This window comes from Leptinotarsa decemlineata, unplaced genomic scaffold, assembly GCF_025532065.1.
Source record: "Leptinotarsa decemlineata unplaced genomic scaffold, Ldec_3_MD MMD2_tig00078422_RagTag_RagTag, whole genome shotgun sequence".
Taxonomy (NCBI): domain Eukaryota; kingdom Metazoa; phylum Arthropoda; class Insecta; order Coleoptera; family Chrysomelidae; genus Leptinotarsa; species Leptinotarsa decemlineata.
This window is the reverse complement of record NW_027412747.1, coordinates 21,480,841-21,496,469: the sequence shown is the minus strand read 5'-3', so window position 1 is coordinate 21,496,469 and position 15,629 is coordinate 21,480,841. Positions and strand designations below refer to the sequence as shown.

The following is a 15,629-nucleotide window of genomic DNA, read 5'->3' as shown; positions in this document are numbered from 1 at the left end:
TCTAGATTTCTTATCAACACCAAGAGGAAGGGTAGATGAAGAGTGTTTGAGTGATGATAATTGCGAAACGATCGGATTTTCAATAATAATTTGCTCATTTGGTTCTGGCACATCTGCAAAGTTAACGAAGTCGTTAATATCAAAATCATTTATCGAATCTTGACTCGATAAATGTAATACTGGAATATTTTCAAAATCAGTCTGATCGATATCAACAAGTGGTGAACCATCTTCAGCAATCAATAGCGGCATAGAGCTCATGATTATTAAGGTCTGAGGAATGATATGTGATAGCAATAGAATGTGGATAGGAAAGGTGATGATGTTACTGAGACCTCACCATTTATAGAAGAAAATAAACTAGCGCATGCGCTCTTTCATCAACTGGCACATGCGCTCTCTCACTAAACTATTCACGCATGTAACAATCTTTGTCATTTAAGAGGAAAACTTTGTGTTGCATGCATGTATTTTTAAATGTTAGAAAATAATACAAATAAATTCAAAATATATATATATTTATTAATAATAGAGGACAATAACGATAATAAAAAATGAAAAATGTTAATATGTCTCTGTGGATGTGGAACGTTCTTTGACTCTATTCCTCAATAGTTGTTGCTCGTGCGTCAAACACCAACATTGAAAAAAATGGATTCTCCTATTGGGGTAGAGTTGACCAACCTTCTCACACAGATCCCAAGTACTTCTACATGCATTGCATACATGATTCCAACAATTCATGGAATATGTATCACAACGCAAACAACGTTGCAGTGGAGTTGGAACGGCAGCACAGATACCACAAATATTTCTACAGATACCTATATTGTTAAATATTATAGGTTCGGAACACTTCAGACACTGTAACTGTTGTTGACGATAATCCGATTTTGTTCGCTTCGGTGGATGAGAAGGAGGCGATAGTTGAATCCGCAACACGCAATCACTACACATACCAGTACATGGATTGATTGAATCCTTAGGTCTACTTATTTGACAAAAGTAGCACACAATAGCCCCTGCAATCATCATTGGGTAGACACACACTTTTGGTTTTTCATTCCACTCTTTTGGAAACGGCATTTTACTAATTCGATTAGAAATATAAAGAGATGACTTACAGAAACTCTGAATGCTCTCTCCTATACCTACGATCTCTATTTATACAAATCAACATCATGTGGAAGTATAGTGGGATAACTTCTCCTACTATTCCACTCTAAACGAGTCAAGTGGGAGTCGCATCACCTCCTATATAAGTTGACTTGCAAACCTAGAGTTCATTCATTCACTCTCTACAACTGTGAGCAAACAACAACAAGATGAATTCTGCAAAAATAAATGCTGCATTAAATAGAATAGCTGCTGTTGATGAAAACAATTGGATAGACGAATCAGATGATGAGGATGTCAATGTTCCGCTAGAGGAAGTAATAGTTGAAGCAGAAGATGTTGGAGTCGATGAAGATGAGATAGACGAAGTTGAAAACGAGGCCAACCAAAGCGACGAAGATGATGACGTGATGGAGTTTGAGAGGGTCATGGATGAAGAAGGAGATGATGAAGGGATAGAAGCTGACACAACTGAAGGTGATGGTGCTATGAGGATCGGTATGCGAACACTCAATGTCAGTGAGACACTGGAAGATCCCTTGGATTTGTATTGTGCATTGGATGCATACGTATTGATCAGCACAATAGATGGAGAGAACAAAAAACTATGTTGGTGCTGCTTTCGGTTTTATTCGCATAGAAACAATAATGGAGGGTGGTATGCCCATGTCAACACCCACAACACTGTCTCAATTATGGAAATGGGACAGAATTGGTGTGAAGCTTGCGAGAGGCCACTAACAAACTTCACCCGAGTATCTACATGTATTATATGTAATAATGTCCAACCTGTGGCACAATAACCGTGGACCTACTGGTCAAAAAAAAAAACAACAGCCCTTTTCAGGGCTACATTATTCACACAAACAGTAGTTAGTTGTATTAGTATTCATAGATTATGTGACAAATGAATACTTTGATTAATAAAAGTCTAAGTTGGAAATTTGTTAGTCTTTGAATATCTATACATTATATGACAAATAAATTACTACTTTGACTGAAAAGTCGAAATTTGGAATTTGATAGTCATTGAATATCTATGCATATGATGAGTACTACTTTAAATGAAAGTTGAAGTTGGCATTTGTCAATCATTCATATGCATATAATGATGAATACTTTCACATACATATATTTCGTTTGAGATTATAATGTTAACATAATGTTAACAATGGTATGAATCTGTTTCTGTTTGAAAGTATAATGGTAGCTCTGAAAAGAGCTATTTTTTTTATTGTTTCAGTCTTTAATTGTAGCCCTGAAAAGGGCTGTTATTTTTTTATTAATCCATGCAATGATATGGACTAACGCTCCTCATCATCAGAAACAATAATTATGGTATCGTCATCTGAATCAGATGATATACTAATGATATCATCCTCATAGTAGTCATCTGAATCAGATGATATACTCATGATGTCGTCGTCGTCATAATCAGCTGAATCAGATGATATACTAATCACATCATCCGCATTATTATCGTCAACAGCATCTATGTCGTCCTGAATACCTTGTTCCACTCGTTCTGCGAAATCATCAGGAAGATCATAGATTCGCTGCAGAAATTGAGCGAAGGTTGTACTCAAATGATCAGACGTTGAATCTATTTCATGTACTTGGATGGGTCCTGTACTCGACATTGTGGAAGAATGATATAGAACTGGGATTGTTGCTATATTTATATTGGAAGAAATGAAATGGAGGGGGTGAAATGTAGAACAGTGTTTGAGATTCGAAAACATCAAGAATGAAACTCTGAGCGATTATTAGGAGAAATTCTAGTGATTATTATGGAAAAAAAACTAATAAGAGGGAGAGGAAGGGAGGAAGACACTGCCCCAGCCTCGCAGTGCCTCGTGTACACCAACCAAAAAGTGTGTACTCCGTGGAAGGAAAGGAAAGGAAATGATGGACGAGTAGATGATTATATGTCATCATCGGAATTGAGGACATCATCATCGATTAGGATTGGGGATGGCGGAGGACTATCCTCGATGAGGATAGGGGATGGTGGAGGACGTCTAACGTCAAGCTCGTCATCAGCATCATCACCAGAGTCGTCGTCGTCATCATCGTCGTCGTCGCTACTCATTGGGACAATGTCATCATAAGCAGGGTCCCACCATCCGTCAGGATCTGGATATTCCGAGTCATCCAAGTGTCCTTCGTCACTGCCAGTGACATGCTGAACTTGCATCCTGATGTCGTGATCCCGGTATTCGTATGGCGGACTGTGGGGTTCCGTGGTGGAAGAGACAACCTGTACCTGGCTGTTATCCCAGTAATTGAAGTTGTACCCCTGATCCGGGCAGCTATAGGGTTCGGAGGTTGAATCGGGTTCCATCTCGATGCTAGCTGATCAACTGAATGTTTCATCAGATGATTTCTACTTTTATACTTTCGAGAGGGAGTGGGAGAGGAGTGGAACATTGAGTAGGGGTAAATTGTAGTGTGACATAAGACATATTCAATGAGTAGGGGTAAATTGCAAAGTGACATAAGACATATTCAATGAAAGAGATACTTGAATGGATAAAATACAAATGAAATATACTTGTCGATTTCACTATGAAACATGTCTATTTTTTTATTTTTTAAATTTTCTTCACATGAAATTATTTACAAGTGATTAGAGAACACAAAAATTGATGTGAGGTATTTGTCTAGAAGAACTTGGAATTGAAATAAAAAAATAATAATGATAATAAGAGGAAGTGAAGAAAAATGCTCCAACCATCGCATTGTTCAATGTGTACCAAACCAAAAAACAGTGTACACCCTTTATTTCACTTCCTTTTCCTTTATTCAATATAAACTTAACAAATATAAACTTAAAACTACCATAATTAAATACTCCTAACTAACCTAAAACTAATCTTACATTTACACTTCATCTACAAAAAGAGTGTCCATAACTGTCACTACTTTTTTGTACAGCTCTATCGAAGAGGTCTTTGCTTTACACCTTTCCTGCAGAGATGCATAATTCCGATCTATTTCGGCCATTTCCTTTTGGAGTTCCCTCCGTCGGTTATCCATTTCAGCCATTTGTCGCTTCATGGTAACCAACTCGGCCTCGCTAGATCGGGCAGCTCGTTCTGCTTTCTTGCATCTCTGCAGAAAAACACTCATCTTTTCACTAACCTCTCCGATAGGCTGTGGCACCAACACCTCAGGATCCGCCGGTGTCGCTGGCAGCGGTGGTAGTCGCGTCACCAACGGCGACAATATCACCAACTCCGGAGAAGGACTCCTCGGAATTTCCACTGCTGCTGGTGCTGCTGCTGGTGTGGAGGCCCTCTTACGAGAGGTCGAAAAACTACCTGCATAAGGATTAGTCCTATTGCAAGTAGCTCGGTACTTTGAAATAGGACCAACCTTTGCTGCAGGTCGTTGGCAAACCTTCTTCACAGCCCTGACTTCCTCCTCCTCCTCGAATAAGTCAGGGCTAGAAGATCTGCACCTAACTCGCGAACGCGAAGTGGTTGGCTGGTCAACCGTCACCGCTCTCGAAGATGCTGCCTCCTCCTGGTCAGCGGACACCGGCAGAATAGACGCCACAGCATTATTCACCTCCTGTGTATTGGTTGCCATTCTGAAAAAGAAGAAATAATACAAAGTTAGTTGATATAAAAAATAACATTCCTAATTTACTTACTCAAATATCAAGTTGGTCGTTGGAACGTACTGCCTTGTTGTGGAGTGGACTGCTCTCGATGAGATGACTTCTCGAACTGAATGTTGTGGAGTGCTCTCCGGAGGGTATCGACTTCGATGCGTGAGCGGTGGGAAAATGGTGGGAGCGCACATGCGCGATGAGGGTAGGGGTGTACATGCGCAAATGTTGGGAGTCGGGGGGCGGGGCTTCGGGGAGGGGAGGGGCGGGGCTTCGGAAAAGGGGGCGGGGCTTCGGAAAGGGGCGGGGTATCCGAAAAGTTGGTGGCGACGGGGGGGGGGGGGGGGGGGGGGGCGTGGCCCTAACGGGCCCCGCCCACTGCCTGGGCTCCGCCCAGGTGGGTGGGGCCTCCGGCCCAGGTAGGCGGGACATCTGGAGAGACATCTACGCCCTCTTCGCGCGCGCGTTCGTAACATAATATGCAACCGAACACCTAACCTAACGTATTAACGTATTAACGTAACCTAACCTAGTACGCTAACCTACCGCTATGCAACCGAACACCTAACCTAACCTAACCTAACCTAACCTAACCTAACCTAACCTAACCTAACCTACAGTAACTATTAACCTAACCTAACGAGGGAATACTAACCTATTCGTCTACTGATTTCATAGTGTGCCAGGCATTTCTTTTATATTAAACAGTGTGAGTCACCCCCACCATGAAACCGTGAAAGATTCACATTGCTAGTTGCTATCCACTAGAGATGCCTGACGTCACAGCCAAGCCCATCTCCCAACTTGATGCGATAACAGTTGCCGGTACGAGCAAGCAGTGGTCGTTGCGGTCTCGGAGAGGGTAGACGCTAGGCAAACAGTCCTCGGCTGCCGTTGTGTCACCATCGATAGCGGGGCTAGAGCGAACCTTCATCGCTTCAGGAGAGGTGAGGGCAGACCGATGAATACGCATTACTCTGCCACACGTCGTGGAGTGAACATGTCGCTCTCTAGCCGTTGAACGGTTATTGCTGTGACGTCACTCCACTACTAACTTGGTGCCCTAACACCGATGGAGCATTTATTACTTGGAGGATCTTCGAAGTATGCAGACGTATGTTTGTACATAGACAAACAAGCACATGATGAAACCTGTACCGTGCATTCTCCTACACACACACATAAACACACAAAATCTCATATGAAAAAAAAATCTGAACGATCCATGCACCAGACACTTCAAGGTCACAATGCCTTGACTTCACTGCACAACAAAAAAACTTCACCAAACAACAACCAATAAAAAAAGCAATTAATACGTCATAGTGGTGGGGGGAGGCCGAGAATCAGCTGTAAACAACTACTTATGGGCTATTTTCAAGCATAGTAATCTGTGAAATGGAATTGAAAAATATAAGCATGAAACAATATATTTGAACAGTGGTTCTACCTTAGATTAGTTCATGAATACCCATTGTTTCATTTTTCTTTACAAATGTTATTAATTGTTTTCTGAAACGTTTCAGAGAAGTTTCATGGCTAATTTTTTCTTGTAAATAATCAAATAATTTGGGAGCTAGTTACCAGTAGCTTCTTTGAGAATAAGCTTTGCACGGACTGGTTATTAGTCTTATCAGGAAACGCTAGTTGAAGTTCCAGAAATTCACATACGTTTTTGCTACCTCTTGCACATTTACTACAAAGTAAACACGTGAGGATTTTTACAGCAAATTATTCACAAACACAAGACGAAATAGACTGTACGGAATCATTCAATCCATAGCGATCAGGAGTATTGATTTTGTTATTGTTTTGCTCACGAAGAGTATTCAACAATAAACCCAAGAATTTTTAACAATCCTCTTGTTGTCCTAACGAGTATCTAGTGGACTTCAAAGACTCCAGGAAATCAGTTGAAGGGAAAGATGATACATTCTCAAGAAACTGAAGCTGCATGAACAGATGTTTGAGTTTGGTGAATAGGTAAGAAACATTCTCGTTCTCATTCTTCATTGAAAACTCGTTCTGGAAATTGTTCGTCATGAACAACTCTTGTAGATTGCTATTCATTCAGCAAGTGTTTCCTGAATTATCTAATCCAACTTTCTTCTCAAAATTATCAGGACAAGTCTCTACTGATTCGTAAGGAAGAACATGTTTCACATAATCTGCATGAGAACCATTTCTCAAGCTGCGATCGATCGTAAAAAAGGGTTTCGTAGAGGGATCGTTTCGGCTCTTGCTTCATGAAGCTCTTCCACTGAAAAGGAACCAGAACCACGAGGACTGCAACTCATATTTGAGGGGCAAAAATGACCTAATGTCCATTGACCGCACTGAGAAAGAAGAAGGTGGATCAATCACTTGAGAATTAACCTTGATAGGAGACTGATGAATATCCACATATCTCGACTTGTTTCGAAGAGACTTCAGTTCCGTACTGAAATAAGGGCAGTGCATGATATTATCAAAATTATTTGAAGGGGGAATAGTTCCTAGGACCGCAGCAGCATCACCAGTTGAATAGCAATACTTCGAGTTTATGAACAAATAACAGAGGCTCCGGGGTGTAAACACCAAAAGTTTCAACTGCTTCAACTGCTACTGGATGAAACAGATAGCTGTTACCATTATTTTGGTATTTTTTTCGTTATATAGGTTATATAGATATATCAGGTGCTAGCAAATGTTCATAAACACGATTTTCATTAACTTCTGTGAGTATACCTAACTTCTGAAAGTCTATGTATGATTATTATAATAACAATAATAATATTTATTTCACTTGTTTAACAGTATGAAAGCATTACAATGAACATTTACACACCGTAACAAGGGAAACTTCCATGTTTAACTTAAAACAAGTGTATATAAATATGAAACAACAAAATACGACGATATTAAACGTTACATATGAAGGTAATTAAAGGTAATTGTCAGTTTTTTTATCGAGAGTAACTAATAAAACACGTCAACGGTGTAGCTGTTTCTTCCGATGAGATATTTTTCCAATTTTCTTTTGAAAATGCAGATGTTCATTGGGTCCTTAATAGAAACATCTAGCTTGTTGAACAGTTTGGAGTCATAATCAAATTATATTTTGATTATGGCTCCAATCTGGCAAACAGCTCCTGACCAAGTGTTTATAATATTAGATATTCAGCACCCCACGCTTTTTTACAAAAAAATCAAATTTTCTGTTATTACATTCAATCTGATTTCAGACTTATTATTAAAAGTCATTAGTTACAGCCATAGGACTTTTTATCGATGTTGAACATAATCTGAAATTATTTTCGAAATGCTTTCTACTTTTCAGTTTATGTTGTTGTTTGAGCGTGTTTTTTATATATATGATGGAATCGGCCGATACTTGATGAAAATAAAATTCATAACTTACGTATTCTAAAAACACTTCATTGTGTGTTTTTTACTAGATAGTTTCACAAAAATGCAACACGTGTTTCGCCATACAATAGCCTCCTCGGGCGTCTCGGGCGTGTCGGACACGCCCGGGGAAGCCATTGTATGGAGAAACACGTGTTGCGTTTTTGTAAAACTATCTAGTGAGAATCACACAATTAAGTTTTTTAGAATACGTGTTTTTCTAGTTTTTTGAACCATTATTTATTCTCCACTTTCTAGTTTGGCTAACTATTTCAAGCCCATTTGTTTTAATATGAAATATATACGCATGCGCAGACAATGTCGTTGTCTCACTTTCTCTCACATAGCTGTGTGAGGAAATTATTCAATCCTGGCGATCCTGATCAGGATAATGAGATAAACTTATGAAATTATTGTATTATGACCGATTCTTTATAAGTGTACAAAGTTTAAAAAACATCTGTCCCTTTAAAGTTAGTCAAAACCAAGTCCAAACCAGTCGATTACAAACAAACATATAAGCTAGTAAAAGCGTGTTGATATAATTTTCAGAAATAAAAATGAGCAAACATGTTTTTCGTGACCAATTTAGTGTACTCGTAATGTACGAAAAATCACATGTAAAATATTAGAAACGTTCGTGAGGTAAATAAAAATGATCATTACTCGAAAATGAAATTATTTTCAAACTTTGAGACATTATCATTGTGAAATCGTCATGGCATAAAAGTTAAAATCAACTCACATCAGCTATTTGGATTTTGAAATAATGAAATGTAGAAATTACATATCTCAAATAAATTTGATGCGATAATGTTGATGAATATAAAGTCATAATTCAACAGTTGATTGATAATTCCTGAAATATATTTCAGGCACATCATTTTTGGGTTATTATGGCATTTGATAAAAAACATATACCTATTGAAAAAAATCACGCCATTCGGGTTTGAAGGCTGTCGTTCATGGAACTGCACAATGTTTCACCATCACCGATGACTGTGATAAGAGCAAAGTGAGCAAATGTATGTTTTAATGACTTGAATATTCTCACGTTATCAATGTGAGAATATATATATATATATATATATATATATATATATATATATATATATATATATATATATTATATATATATATATATATATATATATATAATATATATATATATATATATATATATATATATATATATATATATATATATATATATATATATATATATATATATATATATATATACAGGGCATTACAACGAAAACTTGACCCCACCTGCATGTCAGAAACGGACGTGTAATCGAAAATTTCAAAGATCATGTAAATTTTTATTCCTAGTGGGACTAATTCTGATATGGAAATCATACCCGAAACTTCACCCCCCCTGCAACTACCCCTCCAACAGTATCCTTTCTTTCGTGTTATCCGATGTAGAGAGTTTATTTTGATATTAAAATCTTTCGTCTTTTCTATGAAAGATTTCCACTTTTTTGTGTAAAGCTGGAGAAGTAGAAAGTCAAATTTTCATTTCCCAAAAATTCTATTCTATTCCATTCTGATTTTTATCGTCCGGTGCAGGTATGATATAGACATTTTCAAAGACATCAAATCTATTTGTCACAATTTTCAGAGGCTTTTCCATTTCACAGTTTGCCTAAAATTATTGATTTTTCACATGACGTCAGTAAAACTAAGTCGAAATTGTTAACACATTGAGTTTTACCAATATTTGTCTAGTTGTTGCCTACATAACTTCTGTTCCATGTGGCTAATTTCGAATCTGATCCCGATGGCATTCCACAAGAATGGAAAATTTTATTATTCTAAACGTCGGGAAGTAACTCGGCTTGTAATCTTTCAATTTTAAATTTTTTCATTAATTATGATTATTTTAAATTTTCGACTTTTTGATTTCTTGGTTGTTGCTTGTAATTTTTTCATTGTAATTTAATATTTTTTGCTTTATACAATTGGTATTTTTCAGTTAATATCATATTAATTTTTTACAGATTTGTTCAGGGATTTCAAATCAGTTAATATAATATATTAGACAATGGACGTCCGAATAATGAAATGCACTATTCATTTCACTTGTTACTCAGAAGAAAATTCATATTCAACTTCATCTCATAGGGCTGCATACTTTATAATTTTCTGTAGGTAACTGAACTAAGTGACATTTAAGACTATTTATTGTACCTTTTTAGTATAGGGCGTGTCAATAAAAGAATACTTATTCCTATCTCGTATTTTCCATATGCTTCAATCGAAATTGATTTCGATTCACTAATAAATTCAATAACCTCCATTTGATTACATTGCGATAGGTCATTATCACAAAGACTCAAATAATAGACTCACATTTTGATGAGCTTTCGAAGAACAATTTGAAATATGATGAAAATTACAGAAACAATATTCAAACTCTTGCTTGTATATATTCCAAAAGACACTCACCGTCTTTTCCAGCATTTGCATACTCTGGAAATAAAATGAGTCCAGGAAAGAGAGTATTCAGCAGAAGAAACCTGTGGAGAAATACTGCAGCCATCCTGAGTAATTGTGGAAAAGAACTGTTACATGTATCATGCACTTCACTCGAACATGTGACAGTAAAAACGGATCACAAATCCCCAAATCACAAAGACACTGTTGATCCACGAACTTCTCACAAGAATGTAACACACAATATGTTGAACAACGAGTTTGTTGAGACTGATGAGTGCACTCACATATGTTTTATTCGATGTGTTTCAATCCAGAATTGTTCACGAATTAATAATATGACTTGAGCGGTTTATCAGTTTGAACACTAACAGCGGATATTTTTCCGCGAATATCTTGGAGCTGGAATCGATAAAGTTGGCAACTCTGATGAAACCGTGGTAACAGCACCCTACACACTGAATAGCAGCTTTCTCCCCTCCGGATTTCAGGCGTTGGGGCGCATGTGTCCGCAGCCCTTGTCGTACCTGTTTGGCGAAACACAAATTACTCTACTGGTTTTTGTATCATCACTGTTTCCAATTTGAAAGGATTTCGATCAAATTAAAAAAATTGGCTAGCAATAATTTGAATCTAAATCATTGATGAGGGGATGATGTTTGGAGTTGGGGAAATACAAAGCAGGGGATGGACTTTATTCTGACTTGATGATATTTTATGGTTTCACAGAAACTTTCTTCTGTCGAACATGTTCCAGAGGAAAACGTAATTTGTTCATAGTACTCATCAACAATAAATATCACATTTGAAAATAACACAATTTTATATGTTATTGAATCCAAAAGTTACTTTAATTTTGTCATTTTGTCATTAAAACTAGATAGTTTTAATCTTCCTCTTTGAAGATGATCACTTGGTGATCGAAACACATGTCGAGGTGTTAAAAATAACGATTTGGTCTTGGGAAAAAACTCCAGTAATATTCATTACTACACCAAAGGTTCCAAACAGTGCAGCATAAGAACTTTTTCCGAGGTCACTTGTGAGTCACAAAAATCAAAACGATCAACTATATACTCATCTTTCAAAGTATTTTTTTAAAGTTCCAACAGAAAACAGCTGTAGACCGTTGATGAAACCCTCTGAAGAATATATCTCTATGATGCTATTAAATATTCAATCAGTACGTAATAAAATAGATGATCTGTACATTTCTTCAGAAAGTCAGGATTTTCCAAGTATTGTAATGTTGAGTGAACATTGGCTAGCTTCTGAATATACCAAATTACTTTACAGTATCAAAATATTGTAGTAGTAACTGGGTGCATGGAGGAACATTGATCCTTCTCCACGAAAAAATATGTAAAACAGTTAGTTTTATCAAATGTGATGAATATGATTGTATTTTGGTTGAAAAAGAATTCGAATTTTCAATGATGTACTGTCAAGTTTATGATGTATACATGTTATGCCTTTATCGATCACCATTATGTAATGAATATGTTTTTCTAGAGCGACTAGAAATGCTGTTATTGCAAATCCCTTCCAAGGCACTTATTATGGTTACGAGGGACTTCAACATAAATTTTGAAAACAAACTCTTCAGAGCAAATTTAGAACTAGAAAACATGCTGACAACATTACTGACCTGGAAGGCAATGAAGCTGCTGACTCCCTTGCAAAGGAGTTGTAGTAGTAGTAGTAGTATTTATTTTTCTTGTTTGAAAGTATAAAATTATTTTTCACAATATCTTCATAAATAACCAGAAATACGTCAGAGAAATACGTCGTAAATAAAGAGAGCGTTTTCACACTAAACTATTACACTATATATGTTTGAAAGTATAAAATTATTTTTTACATCATTTAATAAAAAAAAGAAAAACGTCAAAAAAACGCATATATATATATATATATATATATATATATATATATATATATATATATATATATATATATATATATATATATATACATATTTTACATACATTCGTGGGAAAATGCTTAGAAGTCATCAAGTGAGTAGCAATTTTTTCAAGTAAAATTTGTAGATGAGTTCTTAACTGAGTTATCCAGCTTAATGAAGAATTTCAGGCCGAGATAAAGGAAACTTTTTTGGAATAAGGTCGTTCTGTGAGTGTTGGGCATCAGAAAATGTGCGTGTAATATAACTATGTTGCTGGGTTGAAAATATACGTTTGTTCATGTAAACATAACTACCTAACTCATAGATATACAAACCGGCAACTGTAAGTATTCCATGGTTTTTGAAAAGGTTTCTACATGAGTCTCTCCACCCTATTCCAGCTAAAATTCTGACGGCTCTTTTTTGGAGAATAAACACTCTTTCAGCAGAAGAGCTTGTACCCCAATTCAAGATTCGGTATCTCAGATAGCAGTTTATAGTCGCATAGTACAAACTTAATAAGACTTTTTCACTACAGAAGTTAGCCACAAAACTGAGAGCATAACAGTTTTTCATCAGTTTATTACAGAGAGTATCTCTGTGAGGAGTCCAAGTAAGTTTATAATCAAGGGTTAGTCCTAGCATTTTGGTGGTTGTACAAGATTCAATTTGTCGATCTTCGTTTTTATATAGAAAAAATTTTCTTGAACATTGCTCATTGTGAATTTCATCAGCGTGGTTTTAGATATGTTGAATTTGAGGTGATTATTTTTTGCCCATGTTTGCACCTTTTCATACACAATTTGGGTACGATCTTCTGAATTTGATGCATCTTGTGCTTTGATGATGAAGTTTGTGTCGTCCGCATATGTTATTACTTGAACTGTCGTCATATCATGAAGATAACTCATCAATTCATTCGCATATATCAGGAATAGTAAAGGCCCAAGAATTGAAGCCTGAGGTACCCCATGTTTGATATTTGCCAAATTGCTAACTTCATCACCAATCTTGACGCTCTGAACTCTGTTTTCTAAATAAGACCTCATCAAATTCCAGGCAACCCCCCTCACACCAGATCTTTGCAATTTCCGTAGTAGCAGATCGTGGTTCACATAATCAAAGGCTTTTGAAAAGTCTATGAACAAACCGCAAATACTTAATTTGCCATCGGGTGAATTTATTATATGGTCGTTAAATTGGTAAAGTGCCGTCTCTGTGCTTTTACTTTTAGTAAATCCGTGTTGATTTGAGGAAAGAAGTTTATTATTTTCGAAAAAAGACAATAACTGATTTTGATATTCATCTCAAAAACCTTGGAAATACTTGAGAGTAGACTAATTGACCTGTAATTTTCGTATAGGTTTTTGTCTCCTCTTTTATGCACAGGAGAGACAATTGCCATTTTCAAGATTTCAGGAAATACTCCATGTTCAGTGGAGAGGTTTATAATATGTTTTATAGGACTACACAATTCAAAAACAGATTTTTCAAGAAGATTGTTTGATATTTCATCATGGCTACTCGAGTTGGAATTTTTAAAGCCTCTAATCAACTCAATAACATTATACTCCGTTAGAGGATGATAAAAAATTGATTTGGGACAAACCTGTATGTTATCAACTATATAATTGAGGTTTGTATTTTGTTGGACCACATACTTGGAAAATTGTATATTGAAATTATTTGCAACTTCGCTGTCTGGGAGTCAAATACCATTCTGGTGAATTTTAACTTCATTTGATGGGTTTTCCCCTTTGATTTTGTGTATCATTTGCCACATGGATTTCGATTTATTTTTTGAAGCATTTATGTGCTCATCTACATATAGTTTGTGAGTAGACTTTAATTTCTCTCTGTAAGTCTGTGTTGTTTTTTTGCTCATTCCTGTGTAGTTTTCATTTACTTTAGCACATTCCGAATGAAATGTCATTTGACTTTTCAATTGTTGGAGTTCTGGTGGAGGAATGTTAATATTTTTAGATTTTCTCCCTGGATTTTTGATACATATCACTGGAGAAGCTAATTCAATAATTATAGAGTAGTATTAAAACACTCGGGTGCTGCAAACAGCTTCATCGGACCAGAACCTGTCATTGGCATCGCTTTGGGCTTTGCCAAACAAACATTGAACACCTGGAAGGCAAGAAGATTCATGGACTTCTGGCAGAATCTTCCAGGATTGACTCACTCTAAAGCGTTTATTCACCCTTCGAAGCTTGATACCAAACAGTTGTTGGTGTACAGACTACGATATCTAACAGGCCTTCTTACAGGTCACTGTCATCTGAATCATCATATCCAGAGACTTGGACTGTCGGAAGACATTGTGTGTAGCCTCTGTTTAGGAAATGATAAAACAGCAGAGAATATACTTTGTGTCTGCCCCGCTGGGGACCGAATCAGGGTTAAAGAGTTCGAACCAACCTAACTTGACCCTAACCACTTGTAAACAATGTTTTTACTCGGAGTTTAGTCACTGCATGGCACTGTCACCATTTCTAATATTTTTGAGCAAAATTTGAGGCAAATTCTTTGATCCACTTCTTTCCGAAATCAAAAAATTGCCAAAGACGCAGAATACTTCTGACTTTTATGTCTCACACTAACAAACTGAACATGCTAAACAGCAGAAACCAACATGAAAAAATAAAAAATATACTAATTGAGCATACGTAAATTATTCAACTAGGATTTGAAACGAGCTAACGATTTTGTTGATGATAGAAATAGAAGAAATCGCTGGCCTCCTATTCTTTCTAATCGCTATGTCATCAGGAACTCAAGCGCCGATTATTTTCAAACAAAACCTTCAACTAGAGCGGATAATATTAAACCACACAATACATCAACGCAAAATCTGAATTTTTCTCGGTCGCAAAACAACTTCCAATTGAATTTTCCTCGCTTCCACAAAGCCTGGGGGTCGAGGCATACTGCAGCGATTCTAATTAAAAGAATGGCATTAAAATTTCCAATAATGACTTCAGGAATGGTCGTGTTGTACTGTTTCAACCCGGAAATTCAACTTCAAAACTCTACGGAGACCCTTGTGAATATATTAAAGAAGTTCAGTTCGAGTTTTTAATTTAGAACTCTCAGATCAGGATGAAGTATACATCCATTTTGTGTTTGTAATGAAGATGAAGTATACATGACAAA

General features: G+C 36.5%; 2 protein-coding genes across 3 annotated transcripts in view; both read right to left on the bottom strand.

The window, feature by feature from the left end:
* The window catches only part of side-VII (sidestep VII transmembrane protein), a 338,106-nt gene extending 327,102 nt beyond the window's left edge, over positions 1–11,004 (bottom strand). For both annotated transcript variants that reach the window (XR_012468277.1, XM_074186061.1), the window contains exon 1: positions 10,574–11,004. Coding sequence is in view for 1 of the 2 variants with exons in the window: in XM_074186061.1 (XP_074042162.1) it covers positions 10,574–10,667 (94 nt within the window). In the remaining variant the exon portion in view is untranslated. The remainder of the gene's footprint in view (positions 1–10,573) is intronic.
* Positions 4,000–4,926, bottom strand: LOC141487311 (uncharacterized). The gene is made up of 2 exons (XM_074186237.1): positions 4,775–4,926; positions 4,000–4,711 (listed from the first exon to the last, which is right to left on the bottom strand). Exons 1-2 carry the CDS (start codon positions 4,924–4,926, stop codon positions 4,000–4,002), a joined length of 864 nt encoding a protein of 287 aa, XP_074042338.1.
* Positions 11,005–15,629: the final 4,625 nt, after the last annotated feature.

What these genes read in the sequence shown, in the direction of transcription:
- LOC141487311 (XM_074186237.1), bottom strand. Translation starts at nt 4,926, where the DNA reads ATGTGCGCTCCCACCATTTTCCCACCGCTCACGCATCGAAGTCGATAC. An exon ending in ACGACCAACTTGATATTTGA is followed by an intron (nt 4,712 to 4,774) that starts GTAAGTAAATTA and finishes CTTCTTTTTCAG; the next exon opens with AATGGCAACCAATACACAGG.